At 46.5% G+C, this 21,932-nt stretch overlaps 1 protein-coding gene across 1 annotated transcript in view; it reads right to left on the reverse strand.

Annotated features, from left to right (window-relative positions):
• ALK (ALK receptor tyrosine kinase) overlaps nt 1-21,932 on the reverse strand; it is a 621,621-nt gene that overhangs the window by 111,165 nt on the left and 488,524 nt on the right. Inside the window, exon 6 of the mRNA XM_015588147.2 lies at nt 782-913. Within this exon, the coding sequence (XP_015443633.2) occupies nt 782-913 (132 nt within the window). The remainder of the gene's footprint in view (nt 1-781; nt 914-21,932) is intronic.

Genomic DNA, 21,932 nt, shown 5'->3' on the forward strand with positions numbered 1-21,932 from the left:
GGGAAAGATTAGGGGCTTCTTCGTGGAGTGATAAAAATGTTCTAAAACTGGAATGTGGCGATGGTTGCGCAAGCCTGTGACTATGCTGAAAAACACTGAATTGTACTCTTTAAACGGCTTAATCCTGTGGTATACGAACTCTATCTCAAAAAAAGCTGTTAATAAATAATGGGTGTTATGGCAGACGGGTGGATGCACTGAGTTGGGGGGAGGGGTCCAGAGGAAGAACCAATGGGACTTGAGGGGGATGGTCAGAGGAAGCTTCCCAGAAGAATCGATTCCTGAGCTGAGTCTTAAAGGAGCAGATGTGACTCGAGAAGGGAAAGGGCATTCTGGGCAAGGGACATGGCACTACCAAAGCCACGGACGTATGAGGGAGCTGAGAAGTGGTCTGATATGGCTGGGGCTGGGGTACGTGGAAGATGGGGAGAAGGAGAGAGGCAGGTGGGTGATGAAAGGTAAGGCTTAAAAAGAGGGTAGCTGGGCGTAGAGGGCATCTGCTGTCACGCTACAGAGCTGGGCTTCCACCTGCACGTGTTCTCTGTGCACGAGGATGCTGAGAGCGTGACTTATAAGATCCTCTTTTGTTCTAAATTCATAAGCTGTTTCTTGACCACGGATGCTCTGTCTCTTGGAGACTGTGTAGCTTTTGAAAGTTGCCACTGAGAGGAGACACAAGTGGCACTGGACGTAGGTAAATTTGTCCAAGTTCGAGGGCTTGGGGTGATGGGGGCAGGAGGGGGGAATGGACGCCTGGGGCCCTGGGGCCTTTTCTACTCACTGCACAGCTGGCCCTCGTCTTCTCCCTGGGCGCAGTCCCGGTGGAAGTCGCAGGCCTGCCCGAGCTGGAGGACTGTCCCGTTCCAGCAAGTGAAGGAACTCTGCAAGGCCATCTTGGATCCCAGGGATGTTCCTGGAGAGCACAGAGACACATGCCCCTGATCAGTTTGGGCGGCCCTGTGGGAAGGCTTCAGGGAGAGCCTCATTCCCCTGCTGTGCACAGCCCAAGGCCTGACTGAGACATGGCATCTCGATCTGGCCATATCCAGGGCCAACAGCAGGAGGCTGAGAGGAAGTCAAAACCCTAACTCCCCGCACCCCCAGCCCTCTGGAGGGGGTCTCGTTTTCCAGCGACGGTGAATAGCAGAGTGGCTGCGGTTTGGTCCACGTTCCTCCGGCACTCTGGGGTTCTCAAGCTCAGGGCTTTAGAGGGCCAGGTGGGCTCTCGTCTGCACACAGACAGCTCTACCCTCGAGGTCACATTTGGAGAATCAAGGGGAATAGCTGGTCCAGCATATCTCCCCCATGTGCTTGGCCCCAGGTTCCACCACCGGAGTGATTCTGGAAGCATTCCGCCCTTTCTGCTGTGGAACACGAGGAGCACCAGCCTGAGAGGTGGCCCGGACCGGCCCCTCCGTGACTGGCTGTGTGAGGCTGACCCTGTCCCTCCTCTGTCTGGCCCCCTGCCCACCTACAAAAGAAGGGGTTTTGGTGATATTTCTGAGGTCTGTTCCAGTTCTGAGATTCTAGATAAATCATATTATCCAGTGGAGGAAGGGAAGGGGGTCAGTTTATAATGAACATGTTATTTGTATCAAGAACAATGAATTATGATAATTAATGAACCTGTGAGCTCAGAGAGCCAGGCTTCAAGGACAAGAAGGCTGGCCTGGCCTAGCCTGCCCTACGGAATGGGCATTTTGCCTGGGGACCCCCTAGCAAGGAGCTGGCTGGTGCTCCTGATGGCATCTCCTGCCACTCACCTCTTGCTTAGTGTGGGATGCGAGAGCCTCTAGTCCCGTGGAGATGAGCAGGCAGGGCCCACCCCAAGGCTGGCTGCCTTGTCCTCTGTCCTCTTCTAGCTCCTTCCCCATGGCAGCCGGTGCCTCGCAGCCTCCCCACCCCCATCCCTCTTGCCTCAGTGCTCAGTTAGGGGTTAGAGAAGATGAACCAGGACTCCCACTTGGTCAAATCCCACAGCTTCTCTGAGTCTGTCAAGGCTGGGCTCTTCCAACCCTGACTGTGAAATTAGGCTTGCCTTTATTAAATTTTAGTAAAACCTCCCAGCTGATTGTGATGTGGAACTCTCCAGGTTAGATGATTTTTAATACCTAAAATTCCATTATTTTCTGGTTCACTGGACTATTCTCGATAGCCAAGAAACTATCATCAAGTTCAGCCTGTTTCTAGAATTCCTCTGTGTGCCTCAGCACACCAGGCTCCATAAAGAAGCTGGGCAAGTTTTAACAGTGCCCATGTCCTAAGCGGGAGACTGAGTCAGAAAGGTTAAATGGCTCACCTAAAGTCACACAGCTGGTAAGTGGGATTCAGACTCACTCAGTCTGTCAGGCTGCAAAGCGTCTCTCTCCATCTCATGGGAGGGGAATGCTAGGGGTGGCCTTGGGCCTTCTTTTCCAAGTTAGTCTAGATAAGTCTCAATTTGTCAGCTGATGGCAGATGGCCATCCGCATTGTCAGCTGGGCCTCCAGCTTGGCTGGGCCTTCTCGGTAACTCCTGGATATGGGAAATGTGGCTCTGCTTCCTTCAGGGAATCACATCTAAGTCCTTTCACCTGCTCTTCAAGGTCCTCTGTGATCTGGGCTTGGATTTCCTTTCCTGTCTCACCTGTCTGTCTCTCCCCATAAACCTTACACTCCAGACTCATCTGGCACTGGTTCCGTGCAACCGGGCTCTAGAACCAGCTCTAGTGTATGTTCCCATTTTCTTCACCAAGTCGTTTGAACCTCTATGTCCCACTCAGCCCTAGCCACTGCTTGGCCCCTACAAGGGTTCACGAAAAGCCTGCACATTAGGTTACGTATGTGTGGCTGGCTGAATAGTAAACCCACCCAAAGACCCACACCCTACTCCTCAAACTTGTGAATATGTTACCTTACATAGTAAAAGGGACTTTACTGATGCAATTAAGTTAAGGACCTTTAGATAGGGAGCTTATTCTGGATTATCCAGGTATAATCACAAGGGTTTTATCAAGAAGGCGCCAAGAAGGTCAAAGTAAGAAGGAGGGGATGTGACGATGGCAGCAAAAGTTTGGAGTGACGTGAGGAAGGAGTAATATGAGGGAGGAGCCAAGGAATGCAGGAGGCCTCTAAAGTCAGAAAAGGCAGGGAAATGGCTTCCCCTCAGAGCTTTCGGCAGGAGCCAGCCCTGCTGACAACACGACTTTAGCCCGATGAAGCCCATTTCAGGCTTCTGTCCTTCAGAATTCTAAGAGAATAAATTCGTGTCATTTTAAGCCACCAGCAGTTTGTTACAGTAGCTGTAGGAAACTAATACAGCATCTAACGTGACTCTGGCTGTACTTGCAGACCGCATCAGCTGAGGCTCGAGTCAATAAAGCCCAGCGTAGCTTTAGATTAACTTCTTAGTCCCTTAATTTGCTTTCTGACTAGATCTCTGTGGTTCTCTGGACTGGTCACCTCTGCCCCTTTGTTCCCCACAAAGAAGGAAAAATGTCAGCCCTATCCATCCCTGTGCCTCAAAGACAACCTAAGCCAACGTTTTCTCCAAATCCTTCGTTGGCTCCAAGTGCAGGAAAATGCATAATTTGTCAGTCATGTCCACCGGGAAGCTGGGAAATAAAATGCTTCTAAGGAGCTGGTGCTGGTCCCTGGATGGTGCAGTCTTCCCCCTGCAGAGGGGCGTCCGCCCTGAAGGGAAGACTAGGGGTGCTTTGCTGGGGGTGGCTGTGGACTTTGCCCCAGGAATCGAGATTACGGCAGGGACACCTGGCATCAGATATGGCCTACCTGCTACCTGCCAAGCACCGCACCAGCATTTTATCTGACTGCTCACTAGGCTTTATAACCATCTGGACAGGGTGGCCCTGTTATTTCCACTAACAGGGAAGCGTTCCCACGTAAGTGACAGCGAGGGGCGGTGTTAGGCAGCTACTGAGGTGGCTGTGAGGGCCAGACAGATGTGTGCCCCTAGCCAGCGGGTCCAGCCTGCCCAGGGACACTGCGTGTCCTTTCTGCCCCTGCTCCTCTTTCAGGGTGAAGGTATTCAGGATAATAAAAACACTTCTTCACATTCGCTTGGTGATTTCTAGTTTCCAAAGCACTTTTTCTTATGCCTTATATGGGATCATTAATTTCAGTTAGGACCTTATTACCTTTGCTTCCCGCCCTACTGAAGAATATATAAGCAAAATAAAAAACCTGTGAAGTCTTCCTCAACCTATGCAACGTCTGTAAGCTGTGCTGTGTTTTATTCACACTTTATGATTAGGCCTTGTTTCTCGTTGGGTTTTCATGAACACGTGCTCGTTTCGCATGCCAATGTCTTGCCATTCCCTGACTATGCCTTACAGTTTCTTTGACTTCCCTTCATTCTAAAAATATATGCCCATTGTCTAAAGTTTGAAATCAGGGTAAAAATAAACAATAGCAATGCCCAGAGTCCCTCTACCCAGAGGCCATCGTTTTTAACATCTCGGAAGATTTCTCTTTAGTTTTCTTGGCCTATATTTAAAAGCGTGTATAGTCGTGTCATAGGAATATATGCCTTGAAATAATTAAGGTTATATCTCAAGCTTTTCCAGAGGTTTAAAAATTTGCCAGAAGAATACTTCTTAATGGCTACAATACTTTGTGATACGTACCATCATTTATTTAAACTTTCCTCAATGACTGGATTTTTAGACTGTTATAACAACACTCTCAAGAATATCTTTGAACATAAACCTTTGCTTGCATTTCAGATTATTTTCATAGGATAGATTCCCAGAAGTGGACTTACTGAATCAAAGGGTATAAACATTTTAAAGCCCTTGATACATATTGCCAAATTGCTTTCTAGAAGTTAATCCAATTTACACTCTCACCAGCTGTGTTCATATATGTACGGCCTTCTTACTACATCAGGCCAACCCTAAATGTTATCACAATTTTAACTTTTAACTAAAGGTATTCCTCTGCTGTTTTATTTTGTATTTCTTTGGTAGTTAGTGAGGCTGAATATTTTTTTTCACACATTATTTTTATTTTACTTTTACTTTGCCTGCTTCCATTTGCCAATTTATTTATTAGGTTCTTCATGTTTTCACATAGAATTATATGAGATTATGAATAAGGATGTGAAACTATTTATTACATGTTTGACAATTTCCCCCAGTATTTTATATACATTCATTCAGTTTATGATGTATCTTGATATATAGGAGTGTTAAAGTTTGTACGTAATTCAAACCTATCCATATTTTCCTTGGTGATTTTTTCTCTCACGCTCAGAGTCTGTTCCACATGGGAATGGGAATGTGTGGGTCACCCTTCACAGTCTTTGGGGAGCCCTCTCATTGGGGAACGTCTTCCAACATCATCTCACCTTTCAGTAACGGGGACCTAGGCCTCCCACATCTGCATTTTTGTGGATTCTCCCATTCTCCCCTTCCACGAACTGTCCTTGCACTTGGACTTCTGTAGCACATTACTTCTCGCATTTACCATGGCAGACATTCTGCCTCGCGTTGTAACTGTCGGTATGCCTGTCTCCCTCAGCAAACTGGAAGGGACTGGAAAGGAGGTATCGCGTCTTACCTTAATGAGTCTACAATAGGACCTTGTATAGAAATCTCTCCACCCGAGTATTTAGGAATTGAACTGTTTTTATGTATTTTCTGTGGATGGTTGTATTATATCTATTTTATAGCTGAGAATACAAAGGCTTTGAGTAGTTACACGGCTTGCTGAGGTATTGGTGGAAACCCACCTTCTCGGCATTTTGTTCTTTATTCTTTGTACTGCGTCTGTCTCTGGGGTCCCTCCAGGTGATGGGTGTCCTCATGAGTAGTGACGGTGGGTACAAAATGGCAGGAAGTCCGCATCCCTGTCCTTCATCCCAAACCTTGACAAAGGAGGGGGATGAGTAGTTCTAGTGGGAGAGTAGCTCTGCTTTCTCTCTCTGGAGGCCCCAGAGTTTATCCCCAGCACCCCTCTTTTCTTGGCTACAGAACAGCTGCAGCCCAAGCAGCCATCTCCTTCAGCCCCGGATCTACCAAATCCTCCCCATCTCCTCCCCCTGGCTGGAGCCATCCAGGCTCCCTGGCATTGTGTCTTCCATACCACAGAGAACTGTATGCTTGCGAGAGATTCAATTAGGTGGGCGCCTGGCACTCTGATCTCTACTACCAGCCCAAACTCAAAACTAATGAGGTGCAACAAAAAACAACTCCTCTGTCTTCTCAAGTTCTTTTTTTATGGGGCCCATAAATTCCATGGAGGGTAATACTCTTGGTGAATGGTTTGATTCAAGGGCCTGAGTTTCTTAAACAGCATCCTCTCTGTAGTTGTGAAATGATTGTTCCGGCTTATGGAGTAACCAGAGGTCCTGGATGGTCAAACGGGCCTTGGAGCAGCAAGGAAGGGGTGGGGCCTGGACATGAAGAGCCAGCTCCCATGTCCCACACTTCCTGATGCTTTGCACCCATGGGCGCCAGTGATTCCTGGTAACCACTGTAACTCCAAATGCCCTAATCACAGAGAGTTGGTGCTTGGGGATCTTTTGTTAGTAAGAGTCTTCTCTGTGGGAATTTATTTATCTTTGGAACAGTAGTTCTTCCCAGAATAATGATGTAAGTCACTAGGAGTAGTAAACTGTCATCATTTCTTACCTATGTATGGCATTTAATAGCTTACGATGTGCTTTCCTAATCCTTCCTTGTTTGAACCTCATAAAAAACTAGCAGAACAGGTATTATTATTCCCATTTGATTAATCAGAAGATCGAGGATTCGAGAGACGAAATAACGTACAGAGAAATGTCCTTTAAACAGTAAGGCACTACAACATGCAAACAGTTACTTGCCGGGTCCTTTGCCTGTGATCTCACAGCAAGTAAACCCCAAGGAAAGGCCCAGAACCTGGTCAGGTGATCCCAGGTGGAGTTCCTCTCCCACGATTCAGAGTAGATCTCCTTCCAGAGTAGCTCCCTGGCTGCACATGGGAGTCACTTGGGAAGTTAGAAATAGTGTTTATCTTCAGGTCCACCTGGACCAATGAAATCAGTATTTCTGAAGGAGAGGCCCTTGGCATTGGTGTTTTGAAAGCTACTTGGGTGATTCTCATAGGCAGAGGGTTGATACCACTTCCTCGGAGGGCAGGAGGATGTGCCCCGAGCACCTATGTGCCTTTTGTGCACCCTTCGCCTCCGTAGGCCTCCACTGTCCCCCCTGCTCCAACGAAGGTGGGGCCTCAGATCCGACCTTTAAGACCACCATCCACTGTGATGCTTTGATTCTGGAGTTCTGGGCAATGGTTGTTGGTGGCTATATTTTTAAAAGGTTGATTTGAGATAGTTAGCACTGCCTTTATTAATGCTGACCACTTAATGACTCTACCCTGAAACCTTCTGCCTGCCCATGCATCTTTACTAAGGCACTCACCCAGCCAGCTTCCCGTGGTTGCCTCCTGTTGGCTTTTCCTGTCTGATTCATCTGTCATTTGCATCCTGGAACATGTCTCTTGAAACAGCATGCCACATTTGTTTGCCCATTTATCTCCTCTCCAGTACAGTAGAAATTAGTTCATATTTACACCTGAGACACGTGTGGCCAAGGTCAAGTTACGTGAATTACTGTTCCACACCACGAGTGACTTATTGAGTTCACTCACTGAGAATGATTTCTTGTCCCTAATTGTGCATTCAAAGCAGAAACCTAACGTACTCCCCTCCTTCAATCATGTCTGGAGATTCGATGCTACAAAATCGGCACAACTCTCCTTACTCAAATTTCTTTTTTAAATGAATGTCAAATTTTAGGTCAGTTAATTAATTTTTAATTAAGGTGATTTATGTGGCATTAAAAAAAAAGCACATTTGTATCAGCTTTTGGGCCGTCTCCCACCTGCTGGCTGTGGCCTAACCAGCGACACTCATTAAAAAGAGGAAAAACTGAGTGTCCCTTCAGTGAGCAGGGGGCCTTTCTCTTGAATTAAGGACAAGGGGCCATGACACGTGGGAGGAGTCTGGCTTCTAGAGGACAGGAGAGTCAGGAATGGGGCTGGAGCCCAGAGGCTGGGCCAGGCTCCCACCTGCTGGGGGAAACTTATTGTTTCCCAGGGAGGAGGAAGGGTGCTTAAGAGTGAACAAGCCCAAAGGCACGAAAATGGATGGTGACATGACGAGGATGCAGTCAAACGGCGTGCACAGGCCACCAGCTGTTAACTGCCGTGCTGACTTTAACGGGCGTGTGGGAAGGCCTGTGAACTGTGTAAATCAAGCCAGGCAGAGACCAGGCCTGCTGAGGGCTTTGGGCCTTATAAATTGCAGAGTGGACAACCTCATTAAAGAGCTGGCATCTTGGGTTCCTACTCAAAATGTAAATTGGTGAGGAGAGGGCCTAGCTGCAGAGGGCCAGTAGGCTGGGTAAGAGAGCACCGTGCCGGGAACGGAGAGAGTTGGTTGGAGGCCTAGCTCGGCCTCAAAGCCTCTGGGGCCACAAGCAAGTCATTTCTCTCATGGGCCTCAGCTTCCTTTTTTTGTGGAACCTCTAAGGCAGACATTCACATTCACCATGGGCTTAGGCTGTTACTACATTGGTGGTGTGTCCACAGACCCTGTGCAACAAAATCACAACGGAACTTGTTAATCATGCTGCTCTCTGGCTCCCCCTGTAGACCTACAGAGTCAGAATACCTGAGGGTGGAACCCTGGAACCAGCATGTTCCTCAAGCTCCCTGGGTGACAACTGGGTACACCCAGAGGACCTCTAGTGCTGCCACAATGAGAACCTCTAGTGTTGGAGAAATAAGTGGATCTTCAGTTTTTTCTTCCCTTGGAAGAATCCTTGGCATTCCAGCCCCATGCACCCTCTCTCTGTGACAATTCTTTCCTGAGTCCAGGGTCCCCAGAGTTCCTTTCACGACTAGGTTCCATTTCTGTTATCACAAGAGCCTATGTTATCACTTTGTTTAGTTTGTACTGATGACACCCCGAAGGTGTAGAGAAAATAATACTTGGTTCCAGTCCCCAATTCTACTAGCTAGTGCTGTGAACTCTGACACAGTTCACGGGGTTCTTCTCTTCTGTAACTCAGGGAGGCTATCGAATGTACAGGATTTTGGTGAGAAGCAAATGAAATTGTATACACACATAAACAATATGTGGAGGGCTTATGAACTAATTTCGGAGAGTATCCCAAAAGGTTTGGAAGAGTTGGCCATGAAGAGTGCATGGGAAGGGATCAATAAGGGGGTTGCACAGGCCAAATCTGAGGGACAGATAGCACCTTTGGGAATACCTCACATCCCGTAGTAGAGGTGAGGATCTACAGGGCTAGATCTTATCAGCAAAATGATTATAGAAACAAACCCAATAGTAATTTGCAACACAGTAATAGCTACGAAAAATAATAGTTGCAATGATGAATTTTCAAGATGTGTCTCTGAGTCCCTCTGCGCCAGAGTTACCTCTCCGAGCCTGGCTCCTTTTCGGTCCTTATCCTACTCTAAGCCTTTGCTGGTATCCACAGCATACAATCCAAATCAAGGCTTTGCACGCCCGTCACAGCCCGCTTCCCCAGCATGCCGTGTTCCTTTACATTTTTAGCTGAACACAGCGATTTGCAGTTTCTTAAACATGTGGCCATCACCCCAGCCTTTGTGTAACCCAATTCTGTTGTACAGAATCATCTTCTCCACCTGAAAAATTCCTCCTAGCCCAGATGTCACTTTCCCCAATGGCTTGTTCTTCTCTTCTTTCAGACAGACATATGACTCCCTCTGGAGTGTTCTGGTAATTGCTACACACCTTTAACTGTGTTCTCGCCTCACCCTATTGAGCGATATGTCTGCATTGCTAGCTTCTCTCACCAAATTCTAAATTCTTTGAGGCGCGTGGTCCATCTTACTTATTTTATCTCGTGGAGAGTGCCTGGCACATAGCAAGCACTAATGAATGTATGGTGAAGGTGCGCAAAATAGATCACCAGGTTTGGGTGGAAGAATGGGGTGAGGTGGAATTTCCTTGCATTCTGGAAATCGCAAATTCCTTTGACTTACACCATAAAAATTGTACCCACCTTCCCCTCCCACCATCCCATTTAATCTTTGGATTATTGAACAGCTATGTTCAGAGCTTCTATTGAGAGCCTGGCAATGGGGTTAAGGTAGCGAACAGAAGGTAACATAGGTGACCTAGTTTTTGATAGGTGGGTCACGTGAGTCCTCTCTGGGGAGGTAATATTTGAGCTGACGCTGAAGGATAAGAGAGAGTCAGCCATGCACAAAGGCTGTGGAGAAGCAGGAATTACAACACTGAGGGTGAGAAAAGAGACTTACGATCTAGAAACAGAGCAAAGCCCAGTGTGGCTCAAGAGGGCCACAGAGGGTCATGAGGGTCGTGAAAGGTGGCTGGGGAAGGAAGCAGGGGCCCGATCAGGCATGACCTTGCAGGCTGCAGTCAAAGGTGTGGATTTTGCTGAAAGAGTTCGGATAAGAGACTGAAAACAATTTGATTAGAATTGTGAAAGATCGTTTTGAGCAATTTAGGGAGGATGGAGTGGAGAGGTCAACAGAAGTGGAAAAACCAGTTCACAGGCTGTTGTAATCAACCAAGCAAGTGATGAAGGCAGCTTGCATGAGGCTGGTGACAGCAGAGATGGAGGGAAATAAGTGACATGAGTGATAGGTTGGAGGTAACTCTGACAGGGCTGGTGACCTGGAGACGAGGGAGGGTGAGAGAGGGTGACATCAAGGACGGTGCTAGAATGAGGCTATGGTGCCGGCTGACATGATAGTCAGTGAGGGTTGGTTTCAAAATCCACTGGACAAAGCCAGTCTCCATAAAAACCTATGAAGAACCACAAAATGCCCCTAGGCCATTAGTAGGAAAGTAGAATGCGCTTCATTTTCGCGGTTGAGCTCTCTGAAGAAAGTAAAAATCTTTTTATTCCTTTGTACCCTCAACAGCTCCTTTATTTTGCCGCATGGTCTTTTTCCCAAGGTTTCTCTATTTGACATTTATCTTCGTTGCTTTGCTGAAAAGACACAGCAATAATTTTACTTTTAATATTATAAATGACCTCTGTGTATATTTTACCATTCATCTCCCTGAAAAGCGGTGACATTTATCCATTCTGCACCACGGCTCCCCATAAAATATGCCGTTGTCTCCTCTTGTTTGTTCACTAAACAATGAACAATTCCAATCATACCTTGAAGAATTAATACTAATCAAAAACAAATTAAAGCTACAGCTGAGACTATGGGAGGGGAGGGACTATGCAGTGGAGAAGTAAAGGAGGCTGCTCGGGACGAGAAGGCAAAGGTGAGCAGGGACCCATCAGACGGGGCCGGTTATGGGAAGTGGCCTCTCGAGGCACCTCTACTGAAGGGAGCCACGTAGACTGGGCCCCTTGAAGGTGGATGGGAGGTCATCTTGCCCCCATTTGATCCATGGTAGCCATGGTGGAAGGTCTGGCTGCTTGCTGAAGAGACAAGATAGCCATTGGGTGCTGATGCAGGTATCAATCGTGATGATAACTACCACCCTCACCATTTATGGAGTGCTTATAATTGTCTAGGTACTGTATTAAAGGCTTTATATGCATTATTTTATTTAGACCTTAGAGCAACTGTATGAAATAGTTGTTATTATCTCTATTTTATTGAGAAGGAAACTAGGATCCAAAGATTTGTAAAGACATTTCCAAGGTCCTAGAGGCAGGATTTTATGTCTACCGGACTCTGTAGCTCATACTCTTAATCAATATACTAGACCTGCCAGAGGGAAAAGGCCATTTTAGGGGCCACAGGAATAAACAAGAAGGAGGACTGGGGACTGCAAGCCAGTGGAGCACCAAACAGAAAACGTGTGCAGCAGGCTGGGGACAGAGGCCAGGAAAAGGAAGCTGGCAGAGTCAGGGAAGAGCAGAGGGTGTGGCTGGCTGGGATTCTGGACTGGGTTCTAGTCTCTCAAACTGCTGATAAACATGTTGTTAGGGGAATGATATACTAAGCAGATGCTAAGACAGAGTCCGGGCATAGGGGAACAAGACAGGAACTGAATAGCAGAATTCAGTTTGTTTCCTGGGCCAGGCAAAAATTCCAGGTCTTTTGGAGGTTGTTGGGTCAAATGAGGTAGTTATGAAAAAGCGCTTTGTACCAGCAAATGATTAAGATTTTATTGTTATTATGAACCACCTGGCATTCATATAGGATCTCACGAAAGCCATAAAAGGCTCACTCCCTCCCTTCCTTTCCCTGGTGACCTTATCTAAAATCTCTTCCCTGCCCCCACTCCTTGCTACTTACACTTGGGCAACACACACTTTCCCTATTAGTTCTGTTGCTTGTCTTTCTCTCCCACTAGCATTAAGGGGATGGAGGGCTTAGTCTGTGTTTTCAGTGCTGAATCCCGTTTCTAGTGAAGTGCCTAGCATATGGTGAGATCTCGATAAAAGTTTGTTGAGAGAAAATGTGAATGTATCTCTTTCATAAATAATTTTGGGAAATGGATTCAGAAGCAGGATTCATCTTCAATTCACAATTTCGATGGTTATTTCAGAGAAAAGGCATTTCACCGAAGAGGGATTCCATGTAGCCCCAACCCCCATGGCTTTCTCTGTTTCTAAAGACCTTGCTCAGTGCTGCCAAGTCCATTTAGGACGACGGCTGCACACTCATATGCACAAGTGAGCACTAACTGAGGGGTTAATGAAGCTGCAGCAGGAACGGGCTGCTGGGAGCCCGACACACACAGAGTAGAGAAGTGATGGCTGATACACAAGAAGCAAGAGGCTGAGAGACTGTTGGAAAATACTTCTCACTCCAGGCTCAAAACCAAGAGGGAAGCTGAGACCAGGCCCTAGGCTACCAATGTTCAGTGGAAGGACCACCTGCAATGGAGTCAGGAGGAAGCAGGGTTTCCTTGGAGGAAATGTTTAGAGCCTCCATGTTATTCAGTTTAATAGGCAAAGAAATCTGGAAAGGAAATAATGGCTCCTATGAAAAGATCAAGGTCACTCGCTTTGGCTAGGAGTCAAAAATGCCTTTGTACTTTTCAGCTTTCAGTTCTTTTCCAAGACTCTCATGTTAGGGTCTGACCTCAGAACCACAAAATTGGGAGAAACCTTGTGAAAAAGAAAGCTGGATGACAGGCAGGGAGGAAGGATGAAAACTAATAATATGAAGAAATAATATTCAATGAGTGTCTACTATGTACCGGCCATTGGTATGTATATGTATATGTGTTGTCTTTCACTTGATTCCTTGAATGGACATAACTGAAATATAAAAGAAGATAAGTGACTTAGAAGGGTTACTATAAAAAATGGAAAACAACAAGTGTCGACGGGATGTAGAGAAGAAATGGAACACTGTGTACTGTTGGTGGGAATGTCAAATGGGGTAGCCGCTATAAAAAGCATTATGGTGGTTGCTCAAAACTTAAAAATAGAACTATCATATGATCCAGCAATTTACATCTAGGTATATACATCCAAAAAATTGAAAGCAGAGTTTTGAAGAAATATTTGTACACCCATGTACAATGCAGCATTATTCACAAGAGCCAAAAGGCAGAAGCAACCATCTAGGTGTATACAACCAAAAAATTGAAAGCAGAGTTTTGAAGAGATATTTGTACACTCATGTACAATGCAGCATTGAAGGTAGAAGCAGCCCAAGGTCCATCAATAGATGAATAGATAAACTAAATGTGGTGTATACATGCAATAGAATATTATTCAACCTTAAAAAGGAAAGAAATTCTGACACATGCTACGACATGAATGAATCCTGAAGATATTATGCTAAGTTAAGTAAACCAGTCACAAAAAGACAAATACTGCAAATTCATGGAGAAAGCTGGTTTCCAGCAACAGGCAGGATGGAATGGGAGAATGGAAAATCGTTTAATGGGTACAGAATTTCAATTTTGCAAGATGAAGTTTTGGAAATCGGTTTCACATCATGAATATTTTTAATAAAACTGAACTGTACTCTTAAAAATGGCTTAAGATGGTGAATTTTATGTCATACATATTTTACCACAATTAAAAAAAGATGCCCGGTTAGCTGGCCTTGAAAAGAAGCCCTAATTAAGATGGCAGGGCAAGAAGACAGCGAAATGGCCTAAAGGGGTGTCTGTACCTGTGGCCCTGTGAGTTCGGGTTCTTCTTTTCTTACTTCTTTTAAACCCCTCTTCTGTTCGGCTTCCAGTGGAAAATGCTGGTGTGTGAGGCAGTGGGCACAGCCAGGCCCCAGACGTGCCCTGACACTGCCGTGACTAGCTGAGTGACACTGGATCTGGCATGTGCTCTCTCTCCGCTGCAGTTTGTTTACCTGTAAAATGATGGGGTTGGACCAGGGGGCCTTGATTCCCCTCTGCTGTGGGTCGAGGTCTCGGCGAACCACAGGGAGTAGGGGAGGAGGAAGGTGCCAGGGCGGGAGGAGCGGGGTCTGGTGATAGTGACAAATGCGATGACCAATCGGAAAGCCTACAGGAGACTCCCAGCTGAGCGAGAACCCGCTCAGCCCCTGCCCTTGCTGTGAAATGTGGGGCACATCATGCAGAGGCCGCGTCAGGCCCAGCAGGCCCCCCACACAGGGCTCCATTTCCACTTTTATGAGTATGTTCTGAACCCCCAGGGGGCGGTTTCTGCCAGGTATTATGTGCTTGAGAGTGAAGTGCTATCGAATGGAGTTTACAATTTCGTTTAGAGAAAATAGGTGAGAAAACAGACGAGACTTGATGGGACGGGTCTGTGAGGACCCCTGCGGGACTGTTCACGCCCACAGGACTCGGGCAGACCTGCCAGGTCGCAGGGGCAGTGACATGCGGGTCCCCTCGGTCCAGGAAGGATCCAGAGAGAAAAGTGCTTCTGCCACAGAACTCCTGAGGGTACGAAGACGGTGCGTTTTAAATGGACTTGAGGACAGTTTTTATCGTGTGGCTGTCCTGAATCTCCACTGGGCTTGGCTAAAGAAAGAAGATTGGCTGTGGAGACAGTTGGACCAAAACTGAATTCTGACTCCAACAACTGGTCTTGAATAAAGTACTCGTTGCCCTGAACTTCAGCATCCATCTTGCAGGGTTGTTTCAAGGTTTAGAAAAACTGTATTGCCTGGTACATGGTAGGTGTTCAATGCATAGTAGCAGATGAAGAAAATATAGTCTACATTCTTGAGGCCACCCTGTATGTTGGGGCAGATACGTGGGCAAATACGAAGACTACTACTAAAGTGCTAAAACGGGTGTGTGCTGCGACAGTTTTAAAACTTATCTGAAAATTCTTTAATAATCTTCTTGATGGAAATACTGAGAGGTGGGATCCATCTCCTCCCCTTGAATCTAGGCAGGTCTGGGACCACATGGACTAATAACATGTGCTGGAAGCCACCACGTAACTTTGAGGCTAGATTATAAGGAGTCACGTAGCTCCCACCTTGCTCATGGATACATTTGTTTTTGGAGCCTGAAGCTTCCATGCAAAAAGTCTGACTACTCCAAAGCTATCATGCTGGAGAGGTCAAAAGTAGGCACTCATGGGACAGTCTCAGCTGGGGACAGTCTCAGCTGAGCCCAGCCTCCCTACCATCTTTGCCAACATAGCAGATATGCAGCAGTGCCGTTCTGGACCCTGCACACCAGTTGATCTTTCAGCTGAGGACCCCTGCATGACCTCTGTCAATGTCATGTGATAGAGAAAAATAACCTTGACCGAATTCTTGTCCCACAAAATATAATAGTTATTTTAAGCAGCTACGCTCTGGAGTATTTGTTATTCAGAAATAGGTAACTGAAACGTATGACTGATAGGCACACAGAGGAGGGATATTTAACTATGGGGCAAAGGAAGGCTCTAGAAAAGAGGTGACACTTGAGTTGTGATTTGAAAATTGACAGGAGTTCATCAGACAAGGAGAAAGGACAAGGGAGTCCCAGGAAGAGAACAGCATGCTCAAAGAACAGCAGGTTTTCTAGGTGACCCGGGCAGGGGTGGGGTCAAGCTGGCAGAGCAAGCAGGAAGCACTTTGTGAAAGCCTCGAATGACAAGCCACAGAGTTCAGACTTTAGGCTTTATGTGCATTATCTTATTCAGACCATACGGCAACTATATGAAGTAGCTTTTGCCATCTCCATTGTACTGAGAAGGAAACTGGGATGCAAGGATCTGCAAAGTCATTCCTAAGGTCACAGAGTATCAGCAGAGCTGGGTTTGAGCAGGACCGCCTGACTCTGAAGCCCATGCTCTTAATCACTATGCTATTCCCACCAGAGTGGAAAAGGCCATTTTTAGAAGCCTCCAGGATAACTGAGAAGGAGAACTAGAACTGTGGACTGCAAGGCCATAGATGACAAACAGTATCTAAAATGCTTTCAGAAGGGACAGGACCAGAGCAGGAGAGAGGACTAGGACCACGTCCTAGAGGGGTGTGGAGGAAGGCGTGGGACAAGCAGGTTGCAGATGCCGGTGGCCAGAGGGCGATCACAGGAGTTCAGGAAGGCCTGGGTCAGACAGGGCTGTGGGGTGGAGAGGAGGGGCCGGTGAGGACTTTTTCAAAGGTAGAATCCTTAGGATAGGACTATGAGATGATGGAGAAAGCAGTACAAGATGGCGCTGAGGCTTAAGCATCTGGACCATGGTGGACCTTTATCTGCAGAGATAGACAAGAGAAGGAGGCTGCTGCCCTCTGGAACTGCGCCAGGGGGCAGTGACTTGGATCACCCATCCCCCTTCCTCTTATAGGGCCTCCAGGGCCTCACAGGGCAGCTACTGTGGTGCCAGGGAGGTCCAGGGGGCGGGGCTACATCAGGGAGCTTGGGCAGTGCCAGGAGGACTCCGACTGTGGCTCGGGCCAGCATGTTCAGCATGGTCCTGAGGTGAGGGGGCATTCTAGGAAGGCAGGGCTGTGGGAAGTGTTGACAGACTGGCTGCAGAGGGTGAGGTGTGGAGAGAGAGCCTTGGTCACTTAGCTGGCTCTGGTCCCTGTTGACTCGGCTTCCCCATCACAAGCTTCTCCCTATTGCCCTCCACCAGCTCCCTGTCACAAATGGGTGGTCCTCGAGGCTCTGAGAGCAGATGGCTCCACAGGTGCAGTCACCGCAAAGGTTTATGTATTGTGGTTCTTAGTGAAGCCAAGACTGGCCTGAGGATGGAGGGATGCCTTCTTCCCTTTCTTTCTCTGCTCCCAGGGTCTCTTCCCCCACGCCACCTGCAATGCATGCCACAGTTCATGAAGCCAGCCATCCCTAGCATCCTGTGTCATGGTATCTAGAGAGAGGCAGGCGGCCATGTCCCTGCTTTGGCCCTCCTCCCCCTGTGGTGAATGACACGATGCAGATGACGCATGGGTTTCTCCCCGCGGGTCGCAGCCTTGCCAGCCACTGTCACTCCCTCCTGCCTCCCTTCAGAGCACAGCGAGTGGAGGGAGCAAAGGCTCTGGAGTTAGCAAACCCAGTTCAAGCTCAGCGCAGCCATTTGCTGTTTGTGTGATTTTGGATGGTCCAACCTCTTGAGGCTCAGTTTCCTCTTCTGTAAAATGGGGAAAATGTCTTTTTATTTTGCAGGGTAATTGTAAGGATTAAGTAGAGGTTAGAGAACCAGCCAGAGAGAGGCTGGCCTGTAATATTTCCCTCGCCAGTTCTCCCAACTGGGACCATATCCTGCCGATTAGGAGAATGAGTAGGAAGCTCCGTTCTGAGCTCAGATTGGCAGCCTCTGGCCTGCCCTGTCAGCTGAGCTCTCTGGGCAGACTAGAGCTGCCCTCATCTGCTCTGCACACACCTGCTTCTTGGCCCTGGCAGGCCCTGGCTTCAGAGGGGGCTGCTCTGTGCTGGCTCCCCCTCGTGGCTCTCTGTTGAAGTACCTGGCACTGCAATCAGGAGAGGGCAGGTGCCAAGTGGGAGGGAGGATGCTGGCTCAGGCCTCAGGGGTTCGGGCAGCTCTGCAGTCTGATCCCAGAAGGTGAAGCAGCGGCAGAGCCATTTCTGCACCGCCCTGGAACACTGCCAACGTGCTGGCAGAGCAGCTTCCTTATCTCCTGCAGACTCCAGGCCAAGGACCAGCACCACCAATGTCCACGACTGGGACTTGTCCAAGTTATCGACAGGGCCAGATGTGTTAGCCTGAGATGTTGGATGTCAAAAGTAGCCTCGGCAAAGAAAATACTCTCAGAAAGAGCTCGGGCACGGAACCTCTTTGGGCTAAGAAGCCTTCTTCCTACAACGGTCAAGTTCAACCTCTGAAGCCTCCCGCCAATAGAGGGTAGGGGGAAGGAGGGAATGAGAAAGGTAGTCGTGGTGGGGTGGTGAACCAGTTAATCACATTAGAGTTTTACTAAGACTCTGGTGTAGAGACCTCTGTGTGTATCATTCTGAGTTTAAGTTTCAGGAAGGAAATGGAGATGAGGACTTCTAATCAGAACTTCTTATAGCGTCGATTTTGCTGAAGGCAAAGCTACTCTCTTCAATGAAAAAAATGAATGCTCTTTCTGACACTGAGCTTCAAGAGAAATTGTTTTGTGGGTCCTCATAAATGTTATATTGACAACGTCTTCACCTGTATGTGTATAGTCAATGCAATAACATGTTTATTTAGCTATTTCTTACAGTGCTATCTCTGAAGCACATAAGTCAACTGAGGGTTAGGTTAAAAAATTTTGAGCTCCATCAAATTAGCGAAGATTTACAAAGAAAATTTATAACTAACAAAGACGTAGTGAGTTAGTGACTTTTATATACTGCCGGTGAGAATGTGAACTGATAGAACTTTTCTAGAAAAGTTTGGCAATATGTTTCAAGAAACTTAAAATTTTTATTTAGCCTCTTAGATCTTGAAGTTTCACTTCTAAGAAATGTCCTTGAGGAATCAGATTATGCAGGTACTTAAATCTAAAAGTATTCATACCAGATTATAATACCATGAAAGTAAAAACAAACAAACGAGAAGTCCAATGACAGGTAAATAGCGGTAAAAGCTGGTGCACCTGCTTCACACAGATGTTTTTTGAAGAACTTGTACTAACATGAGAAACTTTTTGTGATAAATCAACTAAACCGCCCCCCCCCCGAAAACCTCACCTGTATCAAAGACTGTTGGAACAGCCTGGCAAACACAATCATATACACAGAAAGAAAAACTAGAAGGGATATATCAAGTTGTTAATCAAAGTCACCTCTGAGCTGGAGGATTATGAATGCTTTGAGTTTTCTTTTTTCTACCTTTCTGAATTTATGTGATCTGTAATGGGCACATATAACTTTTAAAATCATTAAAAAGGAAGTAGTTACTCCAAAAGAAGCATCTTCTCTCTCTTCCTAGATCCATACCTACATTCTAAGGATAACTATTCACCCTGTATTTCTATTCATGAAACTCTTCAACGCGCTTTCACCTCCATTATCTCATTAGTGTCTCACAATCACTCCGGGAGGCAGGCAGGGCAGGGACTCCATTCATCTTTGGAGGGGAAAATGAGCCATAGGAAGGTACCATTTGAATGGAGTCTGCTTTATTTTTGGGAATCCACACCTCATTCACGCTTGATCCACGCCTGCTTGAGACCCTCCTGCTGGTACAAAATGAGGACAGAGGTAGGGATGGGCAGACGAACCTTACACCCTGGATAATCAAGCCGTTGACACTTCTCAGGGCTACAGTGTCCCCAAGATGCCCACAGTGCTCTGGCAAGGTTTCTAAATCACGGTTTAGACCACACTGCTAACAGAGGCACAAATTGCTACTTTGTACTGCAGTGAATCTTGACATCTGATTTCCACTGACAGCTAAATTAATAAATCAACTAAACTCCACTATATTTTATGTCTCATCTTATACCAGATTTAATGTGTTCCAGGCACAACACTGTGCAGAGGAGTTTGGATTTACTGGCTCAGGGGTAAATTGTAAACTATTTGCTGTGTCCATTTCACTCACCGAACCAGGAAGCAATTCCTGTGTCTATCTGTCAGAGTCTCAGAACTGGGAGGAGATGATGAATCAGGGGCAGCTGACCTGGCCAGGCAGTCCCCAAGAGCTGGTCGTTCACTCTGCTACATGCTTCCTGGGTCTTCGTTACAGTCGGTGGGATAATTTTATTCACAATTTCTTGCCCTGATGGTCATATTTGGTCTACACTTGCCTCCTGAAGAGAGACTCAGAATAATAAAGACCTTCATTTGCTCCGCACTCTTCATTTTTTGAAGGTCAACAACATAAGTGATTTCGCTTGATCCTGGCAACAACCCTATGGCATGTTACTGTCACCTGATTTTATAGACGAGGAAGCTGGTTCTAGGATAGATAGGTGGTAAGCAGCAGAGAGGGACTAGAGTCATGATCTCTTGGGTGCCACACCTTCTAGAATATTCTAAAGGTGGGGTCCTCTGCTCCTGCTTGAGGAGAATGACCTTGACCATTCCTCCGATGCCCTGGTACCTTCCTTCTGCGAGAGCCTGGTTTCCCAAGTGGGCTTCTGTGCTGCTGGAGGGCATGCTAACCAGGCTGCATGACCACTAGCCAGCTGGCTGGTGGTCCTCCTTTCTCTCTATTTAAAAAAATAGTGGTAAAATACATATGACAAAATTTACCATTTTAACCATTTTCAAGTGTATGGTTCAGTGGCATCAAATAATTCACATTGTTGTGTTATCGTCACCACCATCCATCTTCGGAACTATTTCCTTCTTGTAAAACTGAAACTCTGTATTCGTTAAACAATAATTCCTCATTCCCCCCACCCCAGCCCCTTGAAACTATTCTACTTCCCTCCCTATGAATTTGACTACACTAAGTGCCTCATATAAGTGGAATCATGCAGTATTCATGGTTTTTGTGTGTGTGTGTGTGTGACTGGTTTATTTCACTTAGCATAATGTCCTCAGGGTTCATTCATGTGTTGTAGCATGTGCCAGAAATTTCTTCCTTTCTCAGGCTGAATAATAATCCGTTTTATGTATACACTACATTTTGTTTATCTACTGAGGGACACCTGGGTTGCTTCTACCTTTTGACTATTGTAAATAATGCTGCTACGAACATTGGTTTATAAATATCTGTTCGAGTCCTGGCTCTTCTTTTTAAAAATGGCAGAGTAAGCTTCTAGTCTACACTTGTTGAATCAGCTTCATGGTAATTTGGGGGGCCTGAGGCCTCTCCTCTTTTCTTTTTGATCAAATTTATTGAGAGATATTTTATGTATAATAAACCACATGTATTTAAAGTATACAAACTGATGAAGTATGATAGCGATATACACCTGTGAAACCATCACCGTAATTAAAAAATAAAGAATATTTCCATCACCCCAAAGAATTTCCTCATGCCCCTTTGTAGTCTATCCTTTATATCCTCGGGCCTAGGCAGCTACTGGTTTGCATTTAGTCACTCTAGATTAGTTTGCATTTTAGATAAATGAAATCATATGGTACTGACTTTATTGTGTCTCCTATTCCATGCTTAACTATGCCACCTGTTGAACTCAGAGCCCAGACCCTGCAGGGTAGGGTGGGAACCGCGGTGGGGAAGCAGCTGTTTGAGGTTAGTGTCTGTAGGTGGAGGGACTCATGACAAATTTCTGAGAAGCCACCCCAATTAGCCGGTGACCAGCTTTTGGACACAAGCCTAACTGTACAGTGGTGTGGCCAGACCGTTCCATTTTTTCACTCATCCTGCAAGTCCGCGTGCAACAAATTTGAAACCTATTTTCTTCTAATTTTAGGACTCTCAAGATTCCTATATCCTCACCCCAAAATATTGAGTCCCAAGAGGGGCCGGAGAGAAGAGAAAGTGCCCCTATATGATAAATAGCTTCATATATGATAGCTCACCTGAGTCTCACAGTAAAACCTGGAACATAGGTTTTCCTCTCTCCATATTATAGGTGAGAAACAACTTTTGAGGATTTACTAACTTGTCAAAGACTACTCAATTGTCTAGTTCTAGTGTTGTCTTTCAGGCTCCAAATCCT

Source organism: Pteropus alecto, unplaced genomic scaffold (assembly GCF_000325575.1).
Source record: "Pteropus alecto unplaced genomic scaffold, ASM32557v1 scaffold61, whole genome shotgun sequence".
NCBI lineage: Eukaryota > Metazoa > Chordata > Mammalia > Chiroptera > Pteropodidae > Pteropus > Pteropus alecto.